The 19396-nt window shown below is 43.9% G+C and overlaps 1 protein-coding gene and 1 long non-coding RNA gene across 18 annotated transcripts in view; one reads left to right on the top strand and one right to left on the bottom strand.

Annotated features, from left to right (window-relative positions):
- The window catches only part of ADGRL3 (adhesion G protein-coupled receptor L3), a 630261-nt gene that overhangs the window by 552896 nt on the left and 57969 nt on the right, over positions 1-19396 (top strand). For all 17 annotated transcript variants that reach the window (XM_089778190.1, XM_089778189.1, XM_075929233.2 and 14 more), the window contains 3 exons: positions 3518-3686; positions 9512-9637; positions 16627-16723. In XM_089778190.1, coding sequence (XP_089634316.1) covers positions 3518-3686; positions 9512-9637; positions 16627-16723 — 392 coding nt within the window. The remainder of the gene's footprint in view (positions 1-3517; positions 3687-9511; positions 9638-16626; positions 16724-19396) is intronic.
- LOC112546581 (uncharacterized) overlaps positions 15354-19396 on the bottom strand; it is a 186780-nt gene continuing 182737 nt past the window's right edge. Inside the window, exon 5 of the long non-coding RNA XR_016349540.1 lies at positions 15354-15815. This is a non-coding gene — a long non-coding RNA (uncharacterized LOC112546581). The remainder of the gene's footprint in view (positions 15816-19396) is intronic.

The raw sequence follows: 19396 nt of genomic DNA, 5'->3' as shown, positions 1-19396 counted from the left end.
CTGTCAGATCAATATTGAAAAATCATTAAAGCTTCTGTCATTCACGTTTTGAGGCAGAAGAGCAAACTGTGCAGTAAAATGGCCAGGCATACAGCTTCGATGCAGAGTAAACACGCTGCATATGTATTGCCAAACAATTGTTACTTTATCTGCTTCAAAATTCTTGATTGGACATCACCCTTATTTGCTGCAAATGTTCAAGCAATCTCTTGCAGTACAGACTTGTTATACAAATTATAGCTTTTTTCTTTCATTATGCCGTGTCTCTCTGGGCATCACGTGCGCTGGGTTGGTAAGGATGGCTTTGCCTTGGAATTCTTAATGCAATTTAGGGGTACATTTTAAAAGTGATGCATGGGTATTAATCCACATAAGTCCTATTGAAGCTAATGGAGGTTCAATCTCTGGGCAAGCCTGGAAAAAATGTCTCCTTAAAGATGAGAAGGCTCAGTTGTCACAAATTGCCAATTTCAGGCTTTCGTTCGGGCCAATATTTGATGTTTTGTTTTTCCATTTTTTTTAGAATTGAATTGGAAAAAAAGACTATGAAAATCTTGTCACAGAAATACAAGTCTATACAAAGAGCTAAAACAAAAGGAAGCAAGAAGCATACAAATTATACACTTTATAGCAACATTTCTTGTCCTGCAAACAAAAAAGAGAAAAACTAGTGTAATGGAAGCGTAACAACTTTGCAATAGACTTTCAGTTTGTTCTTCTGGTGAAGAGTCCTTTGTGTTCATTTTTCCAGTACCATTCTCATATTCTCATCATTTTCAGTTATCTTTTCAAGGATACGGGGTGGAGCAATTGTATGATATTTTCACCCCCTTTACTCGCAGAGCTGTTTTCTACATCAGAAATTCGTATATTATACCGTTTGTGCTGTGTGTCTCCTCTAACCCAAAGATTCCTTTCAGATGATAAGATTACATCTTTCTGTTGCTATTCTAGAAATTGTTTCACTCTTTCCTACTCCCCTTTGTAGTCTGTGGCACTCAGACTAAAAAACTGGCTGCACCTGGAGATAAGACAATTTTTAATTACAATGTGGGTCATTTTTAAGTCCCCAAAATATATAAGAACTGGAGACAAATCTTTGCTTCTCTGTTATTTTTAGTAAATATGACTTGATTTTGCAATTAAGATCATAATGTGGCCTTCTTGCTGGTGGGAGAAAATATTTAAAAGAGCCAAGCTCTTAAATTTTATCAATGGGCTACCTTTCAGAAGGATTTTGAGACGGCATTTTTAATGAGCATAGTGCTAAATATTTATTCACAGAATTGACTGGAAATACTTCAAAAGGAGCTGGTTCTAGCTTGCTAGATACATAATAGGGGTATTTTTATTTAAAAAAAAAATCTGTCTAAGTAGTTTCCTTAGGGAGCTGCTCTTGGATAAATAGCACGTTTTATGAACTTCAGTGGGAAAATAATACTATATTTTCTTTCTAATATTTAAAGGAAAACAACAAGAAACATTAACGCAACAAGAACATGCTACTGTTTAGGACAAACCCTAATAAAAGCACAGGGGTTCAAAGTGAAGGCTGGTGCATTCCCAGCTGCAAAGGACTTGGCTTTCTCACAGGATATTTCACCAGCTCCTTTGCAACACACGCCCAGATGCTCGTTCTCTCTTCCTCTCCTCTTCCCCTCCCCATAGCACCGTGGTTCTCAAAGTGTGGTCCACGGCCCACTCACCTGTCTTGCAGGTTGGGGCTGCAGGCTTGGTGATTTCCCCCACACCCAACAGGGAGCCCTCACTGGCGCTTCAGCCTCTGTGAAATTGGCTTCCTGCTGCGTGGGGAGCCCTGAGCCTTGCGAGCCGGATCCAGCTCATAAGGGAAGGAATTGGCTCCGCACACTGCCACTCCCCCTCCCGGTGGTGGGGGGCAACGGTAGCGCAGGAAACTGCTCACCTGGAGACTTTCCCCACTGCTCCCCTAGGCTGGAAACCTGGCCAGACCCCGACCCCCAGGCCGCTCCTGCACCCAACTGCCCAGCCAGACCCTTTCGCCCCCAGCCCCCTCCAGCACCCAACCTCCTCCTGCCCCCATTTGGTCATCACGAGTGGTTGGCTGGTGGTCTGCTGAAAGGTTGGTGTTGTATAGGATGGGCCACAGGACAAAATTGAGACCCACTGCTTTAGGACAATGTAAACCTAAGTCCATTCTAAGTCTAGCCGAGTTTTTGCAAGCTCGCAGTCGCTCAGCAGGTTGAAAATTAGGCAGACTGCAAGCTCACGCCCCACTCTCCGGACCTCGATCCTTGAAGTCTTTCCTCTGTGTGTAGCAGAGAGCCCAAAGCTATCGCATGCCAGGACCGATGTAAAGAGTGGGCCCAGAGGAGATGAAGCATGATGGTGTAGGGCTCTGTACTTCATGGAAATCGATCCAAAGCCTCTCTCCAAGAGGAGTTAAAAAGAGGAGAGATGTGAGTGGCGCGTGAGCAGGTCTGGGCAGGCTTTCAGCTCGGAGTCCGCTCATACCAAAACCAGGTTTACATGCTGAATCCCACTCACTTCAGTGGAGTTACACCAGCATAAGCTACAGAGAAACATGGCCTCTGGGCTTAAGAATGATCATCAAATGAGGCTGCTACTTCTGTACTCCCCACTTTGGCCACTAGGCGGAAGGTCAGACGATGCCTACACAGTAGCATGCTTGTAAAGGTCCAATCTGGCATCCAGGGAAGTTGATGTGATGACTCAGTGGGTGCTGGAGCAGAGCACCAGACTGGACTGGGTCCCCTTCTGCTCCCTACCCTGCTCTTCACTCATTGTCTTTTGGGTACCCCTCTGGAGAAGGGTATCGACCGACCCTCCATGAGACTTAGCATTTAAAGTTTCAGTGTCTCATGAGAGAACCTTGACCTTCCTGCTTGGCGGTCCTAGCCCGCCTTACACTGAGTTAATAGAAGTCACACATGCCCGCTAGCCTCGATATCCAATGGTTAGGGCCCTTACCTTAAGCAGTTGTTTTAACCGTCAATGGCAAAGTTTGCCGACAAATTGGAAACAAGGGAAAATACAGGAATAAAGGTGCCTTCATTTTAAATTGGGAGCATAGAAAGAAGCTAATCCAACTTCACCAGCGAGACCAGTGGGGGCTAAGAATCACATTTTTACTGGGGTTTGTTTTAGCGGGGTGGTTGTTTTTTTTTTTTTTTTTCAGCCATTTGCAGAAACTGCATCTACATATCATTTACATATTCACTGCTGCTGCATTAAAAAGAGTTTATGGTGCAGAGCCGCTTTGGATCAGAGACATGTCTGTCCCCATAACATTTTCATTTTCGTATCTCTCCTCAAGCTCAAGGATTAATAAAGTGCATGGAATTTGAGAAGTGCTTTTGTCAAAATAAAAAAAAAAATCTCCTTGTGGCGCTCTCGGATGTTTTGTTTCTCTTCTGCTAAAACGATAGCAGATTATTAGTGTGATTAGTAGGTGTGCTAATTCCTCTATGGATCAAAGACTAATGCCTTTCTATATTTGTTTTCTCTCTCTCCGTAGGTCATGGGTTATAGGTGCAATAGCCTTACTCTGCCTCTTAGGACTGACTTGGGCCTTTGGACTTATGTATATTAATGAAAGCACAGTCGTCATGGCGTATCTCTTCACCATTTTCAATTCTCTGCAGGGAATGTTTATATTCATTTTCCATTGTGTGCTCCAGAAAAAGGTAAGGCCAATTATTCTGTGCTTCATAGGAGAGATACAGGGTATTTCGTTGCCTAACAACCACGCTATATGGATACTGATGTGCCTTGCATTTTTATTGAACAGACTTGTTTCTGTTTGCATAATGAGGCCGTATTTAGATTGGACATTGGAGAGATGCTGAATGAGAGGCATGGCTCTGGCCTATCAGCAGTCAGGAAGTTGGCGAGCCCATTAGCAAATGCAATACAGCATGTCGTTTGGGAGGAGAATGTAATATCCCTGAGAATTGTTTACATTTTAGAGGCTTGATTCTCTGGTGTTACACAGACAACTTCATTGGCATCACTGGAGAGAGCCATCAGTGAAATTCCTTCCGATTTACATGGGCATAAATGAGAGAAGAATGAGGTTGTGTCTCTTGGCTTAACGCAAGAAAACACTTGGGAACTGTGTGCGTATGGATAACATCTATTAGGTGTTTGTTTTAACTGGAACAGCCTTGTTTATTATTTAAGGGGAAGATTTTCAAATTCTGCAGCCGGACATTTGCTATGGCACTGCAAGATACATGAACTATTTGTTCCAAAAAGTCATGGGCCATTTATTTAGGTCCATTTTGTACACCAAGGAAAGTAAGGGACACGAAAGCTCTTAACAATACATTTCTACTACCACTGTTAAATGTACTTCTTGTCTAATGAGGCCAGGTTCTCTTTCCACTGACAATAGAGAAGAATGTGCAAGCACTTGTAAATTCGGGCCCACCCCTGCTTTGTGACCAGTATGGCTGGACAATAACAATGGAGGACTGGGGTCTTACTAAAGTTTGATCATGTTCTCCTATGGGCCACCCCCAAAGCCTATTAAAGTCACTGGAAAGACTCCCATTGACTTAAATGCACCAGGATTTGGGGCTTGACCGTGCACCATTCAGGTGAATGAGTATTCTCACCACGGGCGTGGTGCAGGAACACGCCCTCAGTTTATTGCATTGCAATTGGTAGGTAGCCCAAGTAAAGCTTTGGCCAGCAAGCTGTTTGGAAGCAGTTTGAGGACCAGCTGCACTAAATCATCATGCTTCCCAAGTGGAGAAAGAAACGTGGGAGTCAGATTTTTGTTCCGTGTCATTTTATAGACTCATAGAACACTAGAACTGGAAGGGACTTCAAAAGGTCATCAAGTCCACTCCCCTCCCCTCATGGCAGGACCAAACACCATATAGATCATCCCTGACAGGTGTCTGTCTAACCTGCTCTTAAATATCTCCATTAATGGAGATTCCACAATCTCCCTTAGCAATTTATTCAAGTGCTGAACCACCTTGACAGTTAGGAAGTTTTTCCTAATGGCCAACCTAGACCTCCCTTGCTGCTATTTAAGCCCATTGCTTCTTGTCCTCCTTCTCCATCTCGAGCACTCATCGTAACCGACTTGAATGCTTTAGTGACATTCCAGATTTGTGTCTGAAACTTTTCAACATTCATGCATAATAATAAAACACAGGAAGATGCTGACTATCTTAGAGACAAGTCAGCTGAACAGAGCACAGATCTTAGAAACATCTCTAGGCACTGACAGTATCTGCAGTGGCCAAAGGAACATTAAATGTTCTGGGGATTGCTAACTTTAGCCTACTAGTTTTGAAAATCTTGATCTAAAAGTTTAGAGCTGCTATTTAATATCTCCTGTAGCATACTGCAGCATTACTGCACAGTATAGATTGGTTTCAAGCATTTCATGAAAGTAAAAAACTAAGTAGACCTGTAAATATATATTCATACACCAAACATTTATTGATGTTTGGCCTTTGTCACATGATATGTTGTTACTGTTTTATTGATAATGACCGAATTCAGCAAAACATGTCAGCACATACCTTATTTTAAATAGGATCTGAAGAACTCATGGGAGTTACTCATGTGCTTAAAGTTAAGCACATGCCTCAATGCTTTGCCAGCACAGACTCAGAGTAGTGTAGTTACTTAGTGACTTTTAAACAGCTATATGGCCTCAGATGAAGTTTTAAAGAAACATAACTGGCATCGACCAAATCCCGTGGCGTTTAGAGGAGAAAAAAATTTGGGAATTAGCTGAAATGAACCAATGGCATTTTCACTGAAAAGTGGAGAACATAACAGAACTTCTAGGACTTAGAGCCCAACCTTTGTTATTACAGTGTGTACGTGGAAATGTTCAATTGACTATTTAGTAAATGACTCTCTGTGATCCCGTAACCTTAACCCTTAGTCCACAGGCAGTCGTATTGACTTGGGCCTCAAGCCATACGTACTCAGCGGGAGTAAGAGGAATCAATCTGTCCCATGTTAGGCTTTGTACAGTCTACCATCTGTGGATGTTACACATAAAATGGAGAGGACTCCTGCTTATTGCAGTCCAAAAGAGCAAACAGGGATGACAGGATCATGCCCTTGTAACAATTCTCTGCATTTGCATTGGATTTCTGCATGAGTTTCAGTGTTAGAATCACAGAACACTAGAGCTGGAAGGGATCTCGAGAGGTCATCAAGTGCAGTCCCCTGTCCTCACACCAGGACAAAGCACTATCTAGATCACCCTGACAGATGTCTGTCCAACCTGCTCTTAAATATCTCCAGTGTTGGAGATTCCACAACCCCCTAAGGCAATTTATTCCAGTGTTTAACCCCCCGACAGGAAGTTTTTCCTAATGTCCAACCTAAACCTCACTTGCTGCAATTTAAGCCTATTGCTTCTTATATCCTGTCTTCAGAGGTCAAGGAGAACAATATTTCTCCCTCCTCGTTGTAACTCCCTTTTAGATACTTGAACACCGCTGTCTTGTCCCCTTTCAGTCTTTTCTTTTCTAAACTAAACAAGCCCAGTTCTTTCAGTCTTCTTCCCTCATAGTTCATGCTTTCTAGGCCTTTAATCATTATTGTTGCTCTTCTTTGGACCTTCTCGAAGTTTTCCACATCTTTCTTGAAATGTGGTGCCCAGAACTGGACACAAGACTCCAACTGAGGCCTAATCAGCGCAGAGTAGAGTGGAAGAATGACTTATCGTGTCTTGCTCACAACACTCCTGCTAATGCATTCCAGAATCATGTTTGCTTTTTTTTGCAACAGTGTCACACAGTTGACTCATATTTAGCTTGTGGTTCACTTTGACCCCTAGATCCTTTTCTGCAGGACTCCTTCCTAGACAGTCGCTTCCCTTTCTGTATGTGTGAAATGGATTGTTCCTTCCTAAGTGGAGTACTTTGTATTTGTCCTTATTAAACTTAATCCTATTTACCTCAGATCATTTCTCTAGTTTGTACCGATCATTTTGAATTTTGACGTAGCCTCCAAAGCAGTTGCAATCCCTCCCAGTTTGGTATCATCTGCAAACTTAATAATCATATTCTCTATGCCATCATCTAAATCATTCATGAAGATATTGAACAGAACCGGTCCCAAAACAGACCCCTGTGGAATCCATTTGTTATGCCCTTCCAGCATGATTGTGAACCATTAATAACTACTGTCTGAGAATGGTTATCCTGCCAGTTATGCACCCACCTTATAATAGCCCTATCTAAGTTGTATTTCCCTATTTTATTGATAAGAATATCATGCGAGACTGTATCAAATGCCTTACTAAATACTAGGTATACCACATCTACCACTTCTCCCTTGTCCACAACACTTGATATCCTATCAAAGAAAGCTATCAGATTGGTTTGGCATGATTTGTTCCTTACAAATCCATGCTGGATGGCACCTATCACCTTATTTTCTTCCAGATGTTTGCAGATGAATTCCTTAATTACTTGCTCCATTACTGTACATAGGACCCTCTGAGCTGGCTAACAGTGACAAACAATGCAACTACATTCCAAGCACAGTACGTCTCCAAAGTCTCCCAAGACCAAAAGGCCTGCATCCACACTTCAAAATGGCAGGACTTGGACCCGAGTCTCAGCAGGACTTGGCCTTGGAGCCATTCCCCAAACCAGGCTTGGTGTGCAGTGTAGACCTGCCCCGGAACAGCTTTCCATGCAGTTCTCTCTAGGGATGTTTTCTGAGCCTTGGCGCTCCATTGCTTATTTTGGAGCGTCTTTCCCCCATTCAGTAGCACTTACTCCATGCATAGCGCCCCGTGGATCTGCCTCTGTGGGTGCAGCCAAAGGCCAATTTTCAGATCTGTCCCATTAGGTGTTAATTTCACTGAGATGTGGGTTGTGCTCTTTTGGTGTTTTGTTGTGTTCTTTTTGTATGTTCTGGGGAGACAGGGACCTTATTTCCCCATTAAACCCATTTATGCTCTCAGTACTTTGAGTCTCCTGTGCTGTCTGACTCCCTAAGGACTCCAGTCAGACTTACAGTGGTTCCTTGTGTGACGGAGTTGAGTTTCTTTTTCCTCTGTGTTTCCTGTGCACCCAGTCGCTGTAACTCCCAGATCTCTTGCTTTTCTAGCCCAGTGCCGCTTCATGGCCTTGCAGCCATTCCAGCCCAAGAGGCCTCTTTCACACCCTTTGGCCAGAATCTCTCCTCTTGCATGTTGTTTCACAACAGTGTGCTGCTGTTGATCTCTGCAGAGTTACTACCAATTTGCACCAATGTAGGAGAGAGGAGAATCCACTCCCTTGGTGTTGGGAATCTGTTTGCCCAATCCAAGAGGTTAGGAGAGGGATTGTTTAGAGGGGGAAAAACATTTCTTGTCTGTCAGAGACTAGAAAATCAGTGCATAGCTGCAGTGGGAAGCGGTTGGTGGCTAATTAAAGCAATTGAATTATTTTCTCTCAGCAAAGGACTGATTAGGCACTTGAGAGCACATTGGGCACTCATGGTATTGTGTTTGTCTCCAGGTCTTATGGAAGGGCCTAATTAAAAAAAAACACCCTGTAATCTGCTATTTAAACAATCGTTTTGCAGATAGGTTTCTGAAATGCCCATAGAAAGACCAGCGCGAGAGATTTAATCAGATAGCAGTGAACAGAGTGCTCACAGAGTAACCTCTGCTGGTTTCCTACTGCATTTACATTTCCTGTGGAGAAGTAAAGTGGCCTTTCTTCACATTTGTGGCACAGCCAGAGATCAACCGGCTCAGCGGATGACCCATTTTCACTCTGGCCTCTCCCTGGTCTCTATGCACGTGCAGGCTAAATTATACTTACGATCCAGACTTCTGCAGTGCATAGTGGGGAGATGTCAGTTTCGTTCCATTGAAGTCAGGGTAGCAATATTCATTTCTGCCAACAGGGGGCCTCGCTCATGCAGTGTGCTGGAGAAATTACCCCATTAACTCCTTCTCAGTGTTTTCTGTCATATGATGGGGCTTTAGGGTGACGCTTGCACCATTCCCACTTGGTCTGCACACAGAAGACTTCATTTCAAAGACTGTCAGTTTCACAATTTTCTAGCATTTGAAATTTTTATATATATTTATATGGAATCGATTCCTCTTATATGTTTCATTTTTTTGTAATTTTCTTCCTAGTCCCCTGCCAGAAGCAATAACTTGTAGCGCTGTGATGAGCCAATATGCCCGTTCATATCAAATCTACAAAGATATTAATTTTCGGTCATAAATAGAATGTCTTTAGTTTCTCTCTTGCTTCTTTGATGTGCCTCAGAGGTAGCTAAATTCTACTGATATCAGTGAATTGCTTTCTCAGAAAAAAAGCAGTCCCTTATGACATCATAAATGTACAGCTGATGTGTTAGGAGAACACGGTGGGAAGGTGTAATGGAATGCTTCTAAAAGCACAGAAACAGCTGCATTTTAATGAATCACCCGGGGAGCGGGGAACTGTTCAAAATCTTAAGTCTCAGGCTGGAGAGGGAGCTACCCACTAATGGAAATTACTGTTTAATTGGCTAGGTACGTAAAGAATATGGAAAATGCCTGCGTACACATTGCTGTAGTGGGAAAAGTACAGAGAGCTCCATTGGCTCAGGAAAAACATCTGGATCGCGGACACCTGGACGCTACTCCACAGGCTCGCAGGTAAACCGAATGGAATGGAATCTTTCTTACCTTCCTGCTAACGTAGTCCCATACACGGGGCGGGGGGCGGAGGGAAGGGGGGTGTAGACATGAGTAATCCTCTTAGATGGGAACCTCACTTTGTGCTGCAACAATCCGCCAGTTGAGGAGGCTTGGGTTGCTCTTAGAAGTGGTGGGGGCAATCAGTTGATTTTGAAACAGATTTGATAATTGAGGAGCACAAAGATTTTCAGTTTTGTCTCATTCTTTGCCTTCTGAATGTCGTGGGCCACACCCTGATGGGAGGGTAAATTGCAGCAGTTTGACCAGAAGCCAAAGGTGCTGCTTCAGACGAGGGATATAAAGTCCTGTTTAATCAGTTGAACAGTTAAACGTTCTGTTTGGACGGTTAACCACTTGAAAGGGGGGTGCTCCAGCTGGTCTGGACACCACAGGTGTGGACTGCCCCTGCAGGGCTGGCGTGCCCCATCTGTAGTGCGTTGGGCCAAGCCCGCAGAGGGCCCATGCCGATTAACACTAACTAGCAAGCATCACCTGGTAAGAGTGATGCTTACTAGTTAACCACTTAACCATTCACATCGCTACTTCAGACTTATGCCAATGTCAGGAGGAAAAGGATTGAGCCCCATGCCTTCAGATAGGACAGCTTTGAACTGCGCATAGTTTGGTGACCTTAGGTTGTAATTGCTATTTACAGCCCTTACGCAGGTCTTAAATGAACTGAAGTGAAAACAAAGATTGTCTCCTTCCCCAAGACTAAGGAATGTGAGTTTTATATGATGAGGTTACTGTGCTAGCCCAACAAAGCATTCTTGCTGATTAATAAAACCAGAGCCGCTAGTAATCTCATATAGGCTTGGCGCTGAGCTCTAACACTTTCTGCCACTAGTTGTCTTAATCATTCTGTTGGTTTATTCAGTTTCCCTGGTTTATGCAGCTCTGCAAAGAATCAGCTGAGATTCAAATACTGTTATTTATTTTCTAAACTTCGTTATGCTCCGTTCCATCTAAAATTCAGTTATTTTGTTTGAGTGTTTGGCATGTTACTCCCTAAATTGTGTAAAGAGGTTGATTTATGAAGAACAGTTCATATAAAATGAAGTAGCTGACTGTAATCGAGAGAAACCGAACACACACTTATGCTGTATTACCGAAGGATCTAATTATATTTGCCAGTTCACCTATTAAATTATGAAAGAAACCTGTAGTGAATAACAGTTTATAACCTGTCAGAAAAATATTATTAGTGATGTATGTTGCATTGGAAGCAAATTGTTATTTATTTTAAGTTTTCCAAGGTGTCATTCAAGAGTTGTAGTCCGACATTTGCGAGGGACTGCACACACTCAGCATGGATGGTGATGGAATAGGAAGGTTTTTACTGCTTGGTCGCAAGTGTCTGGTGGTCCAGATGGGTGTGTGGCCTGCCTGCTGACTACCCCTATCCTAGTATGTCTTACATGTACAACACTCCCAATACTACATCCCAGAATGATTGCTTGCCGTTTCCTCAACTGCATCCCATTGCTGACTCACATTCAGTTTGTGATGCAATATCATTAGCAGAGCTTTTCCAGCATTACTGACTTAGCTAGTTTATCCTATGTTGCAGTTGTCTATTGGATTTTTCCTTCTGAAGTGTTATCCTAACTATCATCAGGTTGATTTTAGACTATTTTTCCAGTTTATCAAGGTTGGTTTGAATTCTGATGATGTCCTCCAAAGTGCTAGCAACCTCTCCCAATTTAATCTCATCCACAGATTCCTTATGTCTGTTCTCCACTCCATTAGGCAAGTCAACACCTCTGCTCAATACACCCTCTCAGTTTGATGGCAAATCACTGGTAACGGCCTTGGAGTATGGTCTTTCAACCAGCTGTGCACCCACCTTATGTTAATTGCATCTAACCTTCATAAAATCACGCTCTATTATTACTCCTGGGAACTTTCTGTGCCCCTGCCCATCAGCAGAATTTATGTCCCCTCCAGATTTCTTTGCTTCCCCGCAGAAAAATGAAAATCCTGCAGCTTCCTCTCCCTTCTCTCCAGCAGTATCTTATATGTGTGAGTTGGGCTCTGCTGGGTCCATCAATGCCTAGTGGTGGCCAGCAACGCTGCAGCCCATGTCTGTGGGGGAAGGGAAATACTATGGGCACTATATTAATTTCTGCGCAATTCTGCATGACCCAGTGGTGCAGAATTCCCCCAGGAGTTCTTTTTCCTGCCCTTTTTAAAGATCAATACTATGTTTGCCCTTCTCTGGTCCTCTGAGACCTCGCCCATTCTCCAGCAGTTCTCAAAGATCATTGCTATTGGTTCTGATGGACCTTGGGCTCTTTCCTTAAAAGCGCTCTAATGAATTCCATTCCTGCACCCAGGCTAGGCTAACTCAGACCTAAGTGCCAGACACCCAGGTGAATTGTGCAGTCTGGACATAACCCTCTAGCAGTCCCTCCACACTAAGGCTGAGACACTTGAGCAGGTTGGTGCTTGGAAGATTCCACTACACCAGGGGGTCTCAAAATCCTGGCCTGCAGGCCATCTCGGGGGCGGGGTGCAATCTGTCCCAGCACTCCTGGTGGGCCAGGGAGAAGCTGTCAATTACTGGCCCCCAATCCCTGCCCCTTCCTGCCATCACCCCTGCCTGTCCTCCAAAAACGTGGCTTTGGAGATCGCTGGGGAGAGCCTGGAGCGTGAGTAGTGGCCACGCTCCCCTTGGTGTCAGGAGCGGCAGGGAAGCAGAGTGCAGATGTCTACCCAGTGTACTCCATTTCCCCATGCTCCTGCCACCACTGCCACTGTGCCATGCCACTTAGTGATCCCCGAAACCACATCCTCAGGGGGACGAGGTGCCATGGGAGAGAGAGGGCAGGGCAACGGCAGGAAGGGGTCGGGTTGGGGGGCCAGTAATGGACAGATCCTTTCCTGGCCTGCCGGGATTCCCAGGCCAGATTACGTAATATCTGTGGTCAGGGATGGCCCGCTTTGTAGACTATGCTTGTTTTCGGTATCAGCAGAAGGCCCTGGTCTCTGAGGCTGGCAATGCTGCACTTCAGAGAAACATTGCAACACTCATCACTAAAATTACTGCAGAAAGTGGATAATGAGCCTCCTGGGTTAGAGAAAGTATCAAAAGTCATATATTTAACATTCGTGTCCCATTGTCTCCGAGTGTTTTACAGAGAAATGACATGGGCTTGTTTAGGAACCTTCAATATTTGTATAGCAAAATACCAGCTGCAGGGGAAGATAAACCACATAAACTATCTTCCCTACAAAGATACTCCAAAACATCATCATTAATGATCAGGCACAGCTACGCCCAAGAAATTCAGCAAGCTTCTTCAACAGGAATAATTGAATATTAATAGGGTCACTCTTGACATGAAATTTCCATTCATAAAAGTATTTATAATATAAAGGATTGGTAAGTGATGACTAGATGATTTAATACAGGGTAAATCCAGGGACATAGACTCCAACGGATACTTATTCTGTGACTCATAAGTTGGGCTGAGTGGGAGATTTTGCATTTTCTTCTGTCTGAAGTCTCACACGTTTTTCAAAATCCAAAAATGAACTTGTTAAAAAAAATCAGTTCCAGTCAATCAAATAGTTTCATTTTGATAACTCCAAAATGATGTTTTCTTTCCATTGCAAGGGTTGTTCTTTTATCCTTTTGTTAGTGTGCATGTAGGGACAAGAAGTCTGATTCAAAATATTGACATTTTCCTGCTCAACAACCTCTCACAGCTTGATTAACCAAAGATATTGTGAGTCAGTTGTTTCAGAAAAACCTGACGCTGTTTCGCAAACCATTTCTGGCTTCCCCACAAATTGGCATTTTCCAGTGAAAAAACGTTTAGTTGGACAGTCCCTGACCAGCTCTCCTCGTAGCCATCCATTGCACCTTATACTGAAATATTTATAACTATAATACACTCTGCTCATAGACTCATAGACTTTAAGGTCAGAAGGGGACCATTATGATCATCTAGTCTGACCCCCTTCACAGTGCAGGCCACAGAATCTCACCCACCCCCTCCTAGAATAATCCTCTCACCTATATCTCAGATATTGAAGCCTTCAAATACTTTGAAAACCCCAAGATGCAGAAAATCCTCCAGCTGTGATCTGTGCCCCATGCTACAGAGGAAGGCGAAAAACCTCCAGGGTCTCTGCCAATCTATCCTGGAGGAAAATTCCTTCCCGACCCCAAATATGGCGATCAGCTAAACCCTGAGCATGTGGGCAAGACTCACCAGCCAGACACCCAGAAAGTTCTCTATAGTAACTCCTATCATCCCTCCATTGACCTATTTCCAACTGATAATGAATGGTCAATTAGTTACCAAGATCATGTTATCTCATCAAACCATCCCCTTCATAAACCCATCTAGTTTAATCTTGAAGCCAGATAGATCTTTAGCCCCCACAACTTCCCTTGGAAGGCCGTTCCAGAACCTCACTCCTCTAATGGTTAGAAACCTTCATCTAATCTCAAGTCTGTGTCCTGCTTAGGGCCCCATTAACCCTTGATAAACTGTTTATGAACAGAGCCTTAATATAAAGTGTGACTAAAATGGGTTATTTGTGGCGTTTTCAGCAGGGCTTTTCAAGGAACCTGAGGGTGGCGGATACAAGCCTAACTCCTTTAAAATTCCTTAGAAGTCAAAGGCTTCACATTTCCATAGTGCAGAACAAGTTCCATCTAGCCTGTGTCAGAGCTAAGGGCAGAGCGGGTCTCTTCCTTATGCTCGTCCCTTGCTTCAGGGGGTAGCCGAGTTAGTCTGTACAGGATAGACTTAAAAAACAACAAATGGTCTGCTAGCACTTTATAGACTAACAAAACATGTAGATAGTATCATGAGCTTTCGTGGGCACAGCCCACTTCTTCAGATGACCAGAGCGTTGGATGTCCAGAACTAAAATAAATAGGGGAGAAGGAAAAAAATGGGAGGGAGGAAACAAGAAGAGGCAGTGAGTATAAAAATATCCATGGGAAAGCTGAGCTGGAATGAAACAGGAAAAACACATAGTCTATAAGCACCTAAAGCCTGGATAGTCAAAAGAGGCAGATAAGAACCATTAGTAGGCAATTAGACAGGCTGAGTACTGACAGTATTTTAGTATTTTAGTTCTGGCCATCCAACACTCCGGTCATCTGAAGAAGTGGGCTGTGCCCATGAAAGCTCATGATACCAGCTACATGTTTTGTTCGTCTTTAAAGTGCTACCAGACCATTGGTTGTTTTTTAAGCTCGTCCCTAGGTTCCTCGCTGTCCTTGGAGGTATGTGGATGATGTCCCCCATGCGGTGGAGTTGTTGACCTGCAGTGTCACACCTGGGATGTTAGGCGGACTTCAGCGGTCTGTGGTCCCCATGGGCACAGTTCTGCCTTGGGAAAGGGGGGTGTTGCCTTTCATCCGTTGCACCGGAGCAAGACCTTTGATTGTGTAGGATTGTGTTTGAGATTGAGGTTGGTAATGGAAGCATCTGCTTTCCATTCACTGCCGGTCTAGGGGCTAATGCATATTACTCAGGGAGCTCTCCAGGCGTGCTCAGAGTCCATGATGCAGCGGTATCGTCTCATGCGCTGAGGAGCACTGACGCTTTGACACACACAACAGATGAGGTCACACTGCAGAGTGCATCTCGGACCTCATTCGCTCACTGCCAGCTACCCCAGGGTGACACTGGCGTAACGCCCCCAAAACGAGTGGAATAACACTGTCCTCTTTGGGCAAGGCTTATCATCTACCAAACTGCCCAGGTGGGGCTATTCTCTGAACCTGCTCTGCTGCCGCTGTCCACGTTTACCAGACTGCAATGGGCAGTATTGGGGTTGTGGCTGCTCCCAGGCACCGGTTAACCAGTACCCAGTAAGGATCACTTGGTAAGGGTGATACTTACCGGTTAACTGGCTACCTGTTCCCATCCTACTGTGCACGGTCGTCCCAGGTGTACAGCCCTGCAGCGAGTTCACTTGGCCACCTGGTCTCCTCCTGACTTGCAGAAATGCAGTTGAGGAATGTCTCTCCTCCAGCCTCTTCCTCCAGAGGAATGAGGAGAAAAGCAGCCAGCAATCAGGAGCCAGATTTTCAAAACACCTCGGCACCTAATGCCTCCCATTTAGTGACTGGGTTTTCCAAAGGCAACCAGCGTCCATCTTTAGGCACCTAAAAGAAAAGGCCAAATGTTCAAGGGAAAACAGGCTTCACGAGGAGATGAGTTGCTCTGAAAAACTGGGTCTGGTTGTAGCTGTGTAGTGCATTAGAAATGTGTCAGTAGATTTTCCGAAGCACAAGTTTCAGGGGGAGGTGTGACGAAGGTAAAAAAATGCCCCATGACCCATCTGGAAGACTAAAGAGAAGCCACTAAATCTTGGCTATCACAACAAGACCTCTTTAATAAAATGCTGTGTCGTAAATGTCAAAATTGTCACATGCTTTTCATTGGGGGAATATAACCTCCCTTGTTTGTGGTTGTATTTTTTGTTGCATTCCCCACAGTGGATAATAAGTCTCTAGAAAACTTGAGCACATCCACAGATGCCAAAACATAAAACAATGATTCCAGTATATTTAAAAAAAAAGATATAAATCAATATACAACAAGGGATTTTTAGATGCATTCATGCTATTTTCTGTGAGTTAGTTTCCATCATTCAGCACAGCTAGAACAATATCTTGTGGGGAGGTTATTTTGTGCATGGTCTGTTTTGCTTGTTTATTAATTAATTTAGAAACGACATGGTATCCTGTGATGCACTTTCTTATTGGAGATACAAATTCATGTTCTCAAGCCAGGCAGGAAGTGTGTGTTATGCAGTAGACAGGTTCTAACCAATCAGAAATTGTTTACGTACAACTGGATAGGAAGAAGTCTCATCTTCTAGGTGTGCAAGTGAGGCATCTTTAGTGAGGCTGAAAGAAATCTATCTGCAGCTGCTAAAAATTCATTACTTGCTGTGGTTCACTCCCTCTTCAGAGCCGGATCCGGAGAATGTGGAATGACACCGTTCGAAAGCAGTCCGAGTCTTCCTTTATTACCGGAGATATAAACAGCTCAGCCTCACTCAACAGAGGTAATTATAAACTGTTTTTCTTATCTAGAACTTTTAGGGTTACTTGTAATTAGTCTGAAATGTATTCCCCCTTCTTTTTCCCCAAGCCTCGGGTTGTGCCAGACCTTATTCCCTGGGATAAGAACATTATGTGGCAGAATGAGATGCCTTTGGAGCGCAGTGTATTCCAGTGTTCATTACCTGGGAAGGGTTGTTTGCTTGGTTTTTATTGTTGGAGGGGTGTTACTTGTTTAGGGTTGGTTTTTTTTTACACTTGCATTAATTATCAAGAATATAGTTTCTGAAAAAGTTAGGAAATTAAAAAAAAACCTTTTTCCTGCAGTTAACCGCTAGCGCCGTCAGCTGGTGAGTGATCAGGCCTCATGCTAGCAGGAAAAGTGGGCAGTGATGTAGCCGTGTAGTCTGTTAAACCACATTAACCTAGGTAAAAGCAATGTCATAGTTGTTGTGGAATACAGAATACTACTACAGAATACACACTTAAGACACACCTGGATGCTTCGAATAGTACAAGCATGAGTGAACTTGTTACCTAGAATGAGTGCCTGACACTTTGCCTGACATCACCTGAGCTGTCCAGGGCTCTGGGAAGGAAAGATGATGAGACTTGGGTAGCAATGGAGTCATGCTAACCCAAATGCAGCACCCATAGCTGGGCGAAATCTTAGCACATTTCTTGTTGAGCTTTCTCCAGGAAAAATGATCGTTGGCTCTAGCAAGCCTCACAAGCTGGTCTCTTTCTCCTCTAGGTAAGTTATTGTGATAGCTTGCCTTCAGTAACAAACTGTGGGCCAAATCCCAAGGGCTGTCTTTGGTGCCAGGTTCTTCTGCTCCTGATTTTGCAGACACAAATCCACCACATACAAATAGTGGTATAAACGAAGGACAGAACTCGCCCTGAGTGTCTGATTCACCTCTCATGTACACCAGTGGGAGCCAGAAGGAATTGCACCAAAGTCCAGAGTTGTTTCCATGTAAAGCTGACGTGAAAGAAGAAACAAACCATTGCTTCTCATTCAGTCTTTCTTCAGGCAAAACTCCCATGGACTTCACTTTGTGTTGCCTAAGACAGACCCTGTGGAGAGGGCGTAAAAGATTTTGAATCTCTAATGAGAGATGGGTAACTACAGTGCTCTGGGTAATCAAGAAGGTTGGGTTGAGTCCCTTGGTTTGCATACACATGTTTATATATCTTACATTTAGAAAAAGAAAATGGGGAGTGTGGGTTTCTGTCCCATCACACCCACTCTTCATTATTTTCACTTAATATAATTGTTTGCTGTTAATCCATTGGATTAAAGAGTAGATGCGGTCTTGTAACGGGCACTCCCACCCCAGAAACATCCTTTTAATTTGCTTTCTCCTGTTGCCATTTACACAACTTTCCATCCCTTGCTGATTTTGGGAGGGTTTGATTTTGCCGTGGAAGGGAGTTTGCGGCCAGAAATGACCTGTCTCTCGCCCCTACCTCCCACTACACAGTCTGAGCTTTTCCCTCCATCCAGTGCAGGAGTGGTGAATCCCTTCAAAGAGTATAGAGGTTGACTTGTTCTGACATCCAGATAGCTTGCAAAAGCGTTTTCCCTTGCATGCTAAGTCTCTCGGGTTCCTGAAGGCAGGAAGAGCTTCCTACCTTGGACAGCTCCGTCGGTTTTGCTCCAGGATGAAAATGGCTTTGTAAAATGAGACGATCAGAAAAGGGCTCCGGCGTGGTCACCACCTGTAGCATCCTCCCAAGTCTGGCAGGACAACACGGAGAGATTCCCATCCCCGCAATATTAAGTCCTGATTGTGCAACCCTAATTGTGCTACCTACCTGTGGCGGTGGATATTCCGCCATTTCTCTTCTGTTGTTTAAAGTATCTGTACAAATGGGGACTGCAAAACCACCTTGGGAGTTAACACCTCTGGAGAAGGATGTGACCTCTTGTTACAAATGGTGCCAATATACAACACCATGCCTGAAATGAACATGATTCCAGCTGGGCAGAACCCTCCGAAGTGTCACGCTTAACTTTTGATGCCTGGATTTTACTGGGAAGAAAGCAGTAATGGCACTAGGGTTTTTGTAGCCTCGGGCATAAGCTGTTTCCTCAGGCCCTCACAGATTGTGCCGGTCCTGTTAGATCAATCCTACATTACTGGTTTCCTGATTCTTTTCTTCCTCTGAATATTTCATTGTACATCAAGCATTAAGGCGGCAGCAGCAGCAGCATCAATATTTTATTTGCAAGGGTGAAATAAAAGCATAGAGGAGTAATGCACAAGCCAGTAATTGTATATTTGGTATCCTTCCTTGCCTGAGGTTTCCACTGTACAGACATGGACCTTTTCAGAAGGGTCTCTTCCTTCCTGTCCATAAGTTCATTATTAGACAGTCTGCTTATAAAAGATGCGCATTGACTGCAGCTTCATTTCTGTGCATTTGGAAGTGATATCCCCCTTCTGCCCTTTTTGAACAAGACTTAGCAATGTGGTTTAACTTTATTTGTGTAAATTGTGTTTCCTCTCTAAGCCGTGCCCTTCCCCGTAACTCCCAAGTGGCTGCTGCATTCACCACTTTTCATGAAAAGAAAGTGGGGAAAAATGACTCCACACAGCAGAATCTCTCTCCCTCATTGGCTCTGCTGGTCTCTTTTTACGCATCTTTTTTTAAAGGGTTTATCTATCTCA

Source organism: Pelodiscus sinensis, chromosome 4 (genome assembly GCF_052426305.1).
Source record: "Pelodiscus sinensis isolate ZL-2025 chromosome 4, ASM5242630v1, whole genome shotgun sequence".
Classification (NCBI taxonomy): Eukaryota; Metazoa; Chordata; order Testudines; family Trionychidae; genus Pelodiscus; species Pelodiscus sinensis.
This window is presented reverse-complemented; position numbering and strand designations above follow the sequence as displayed.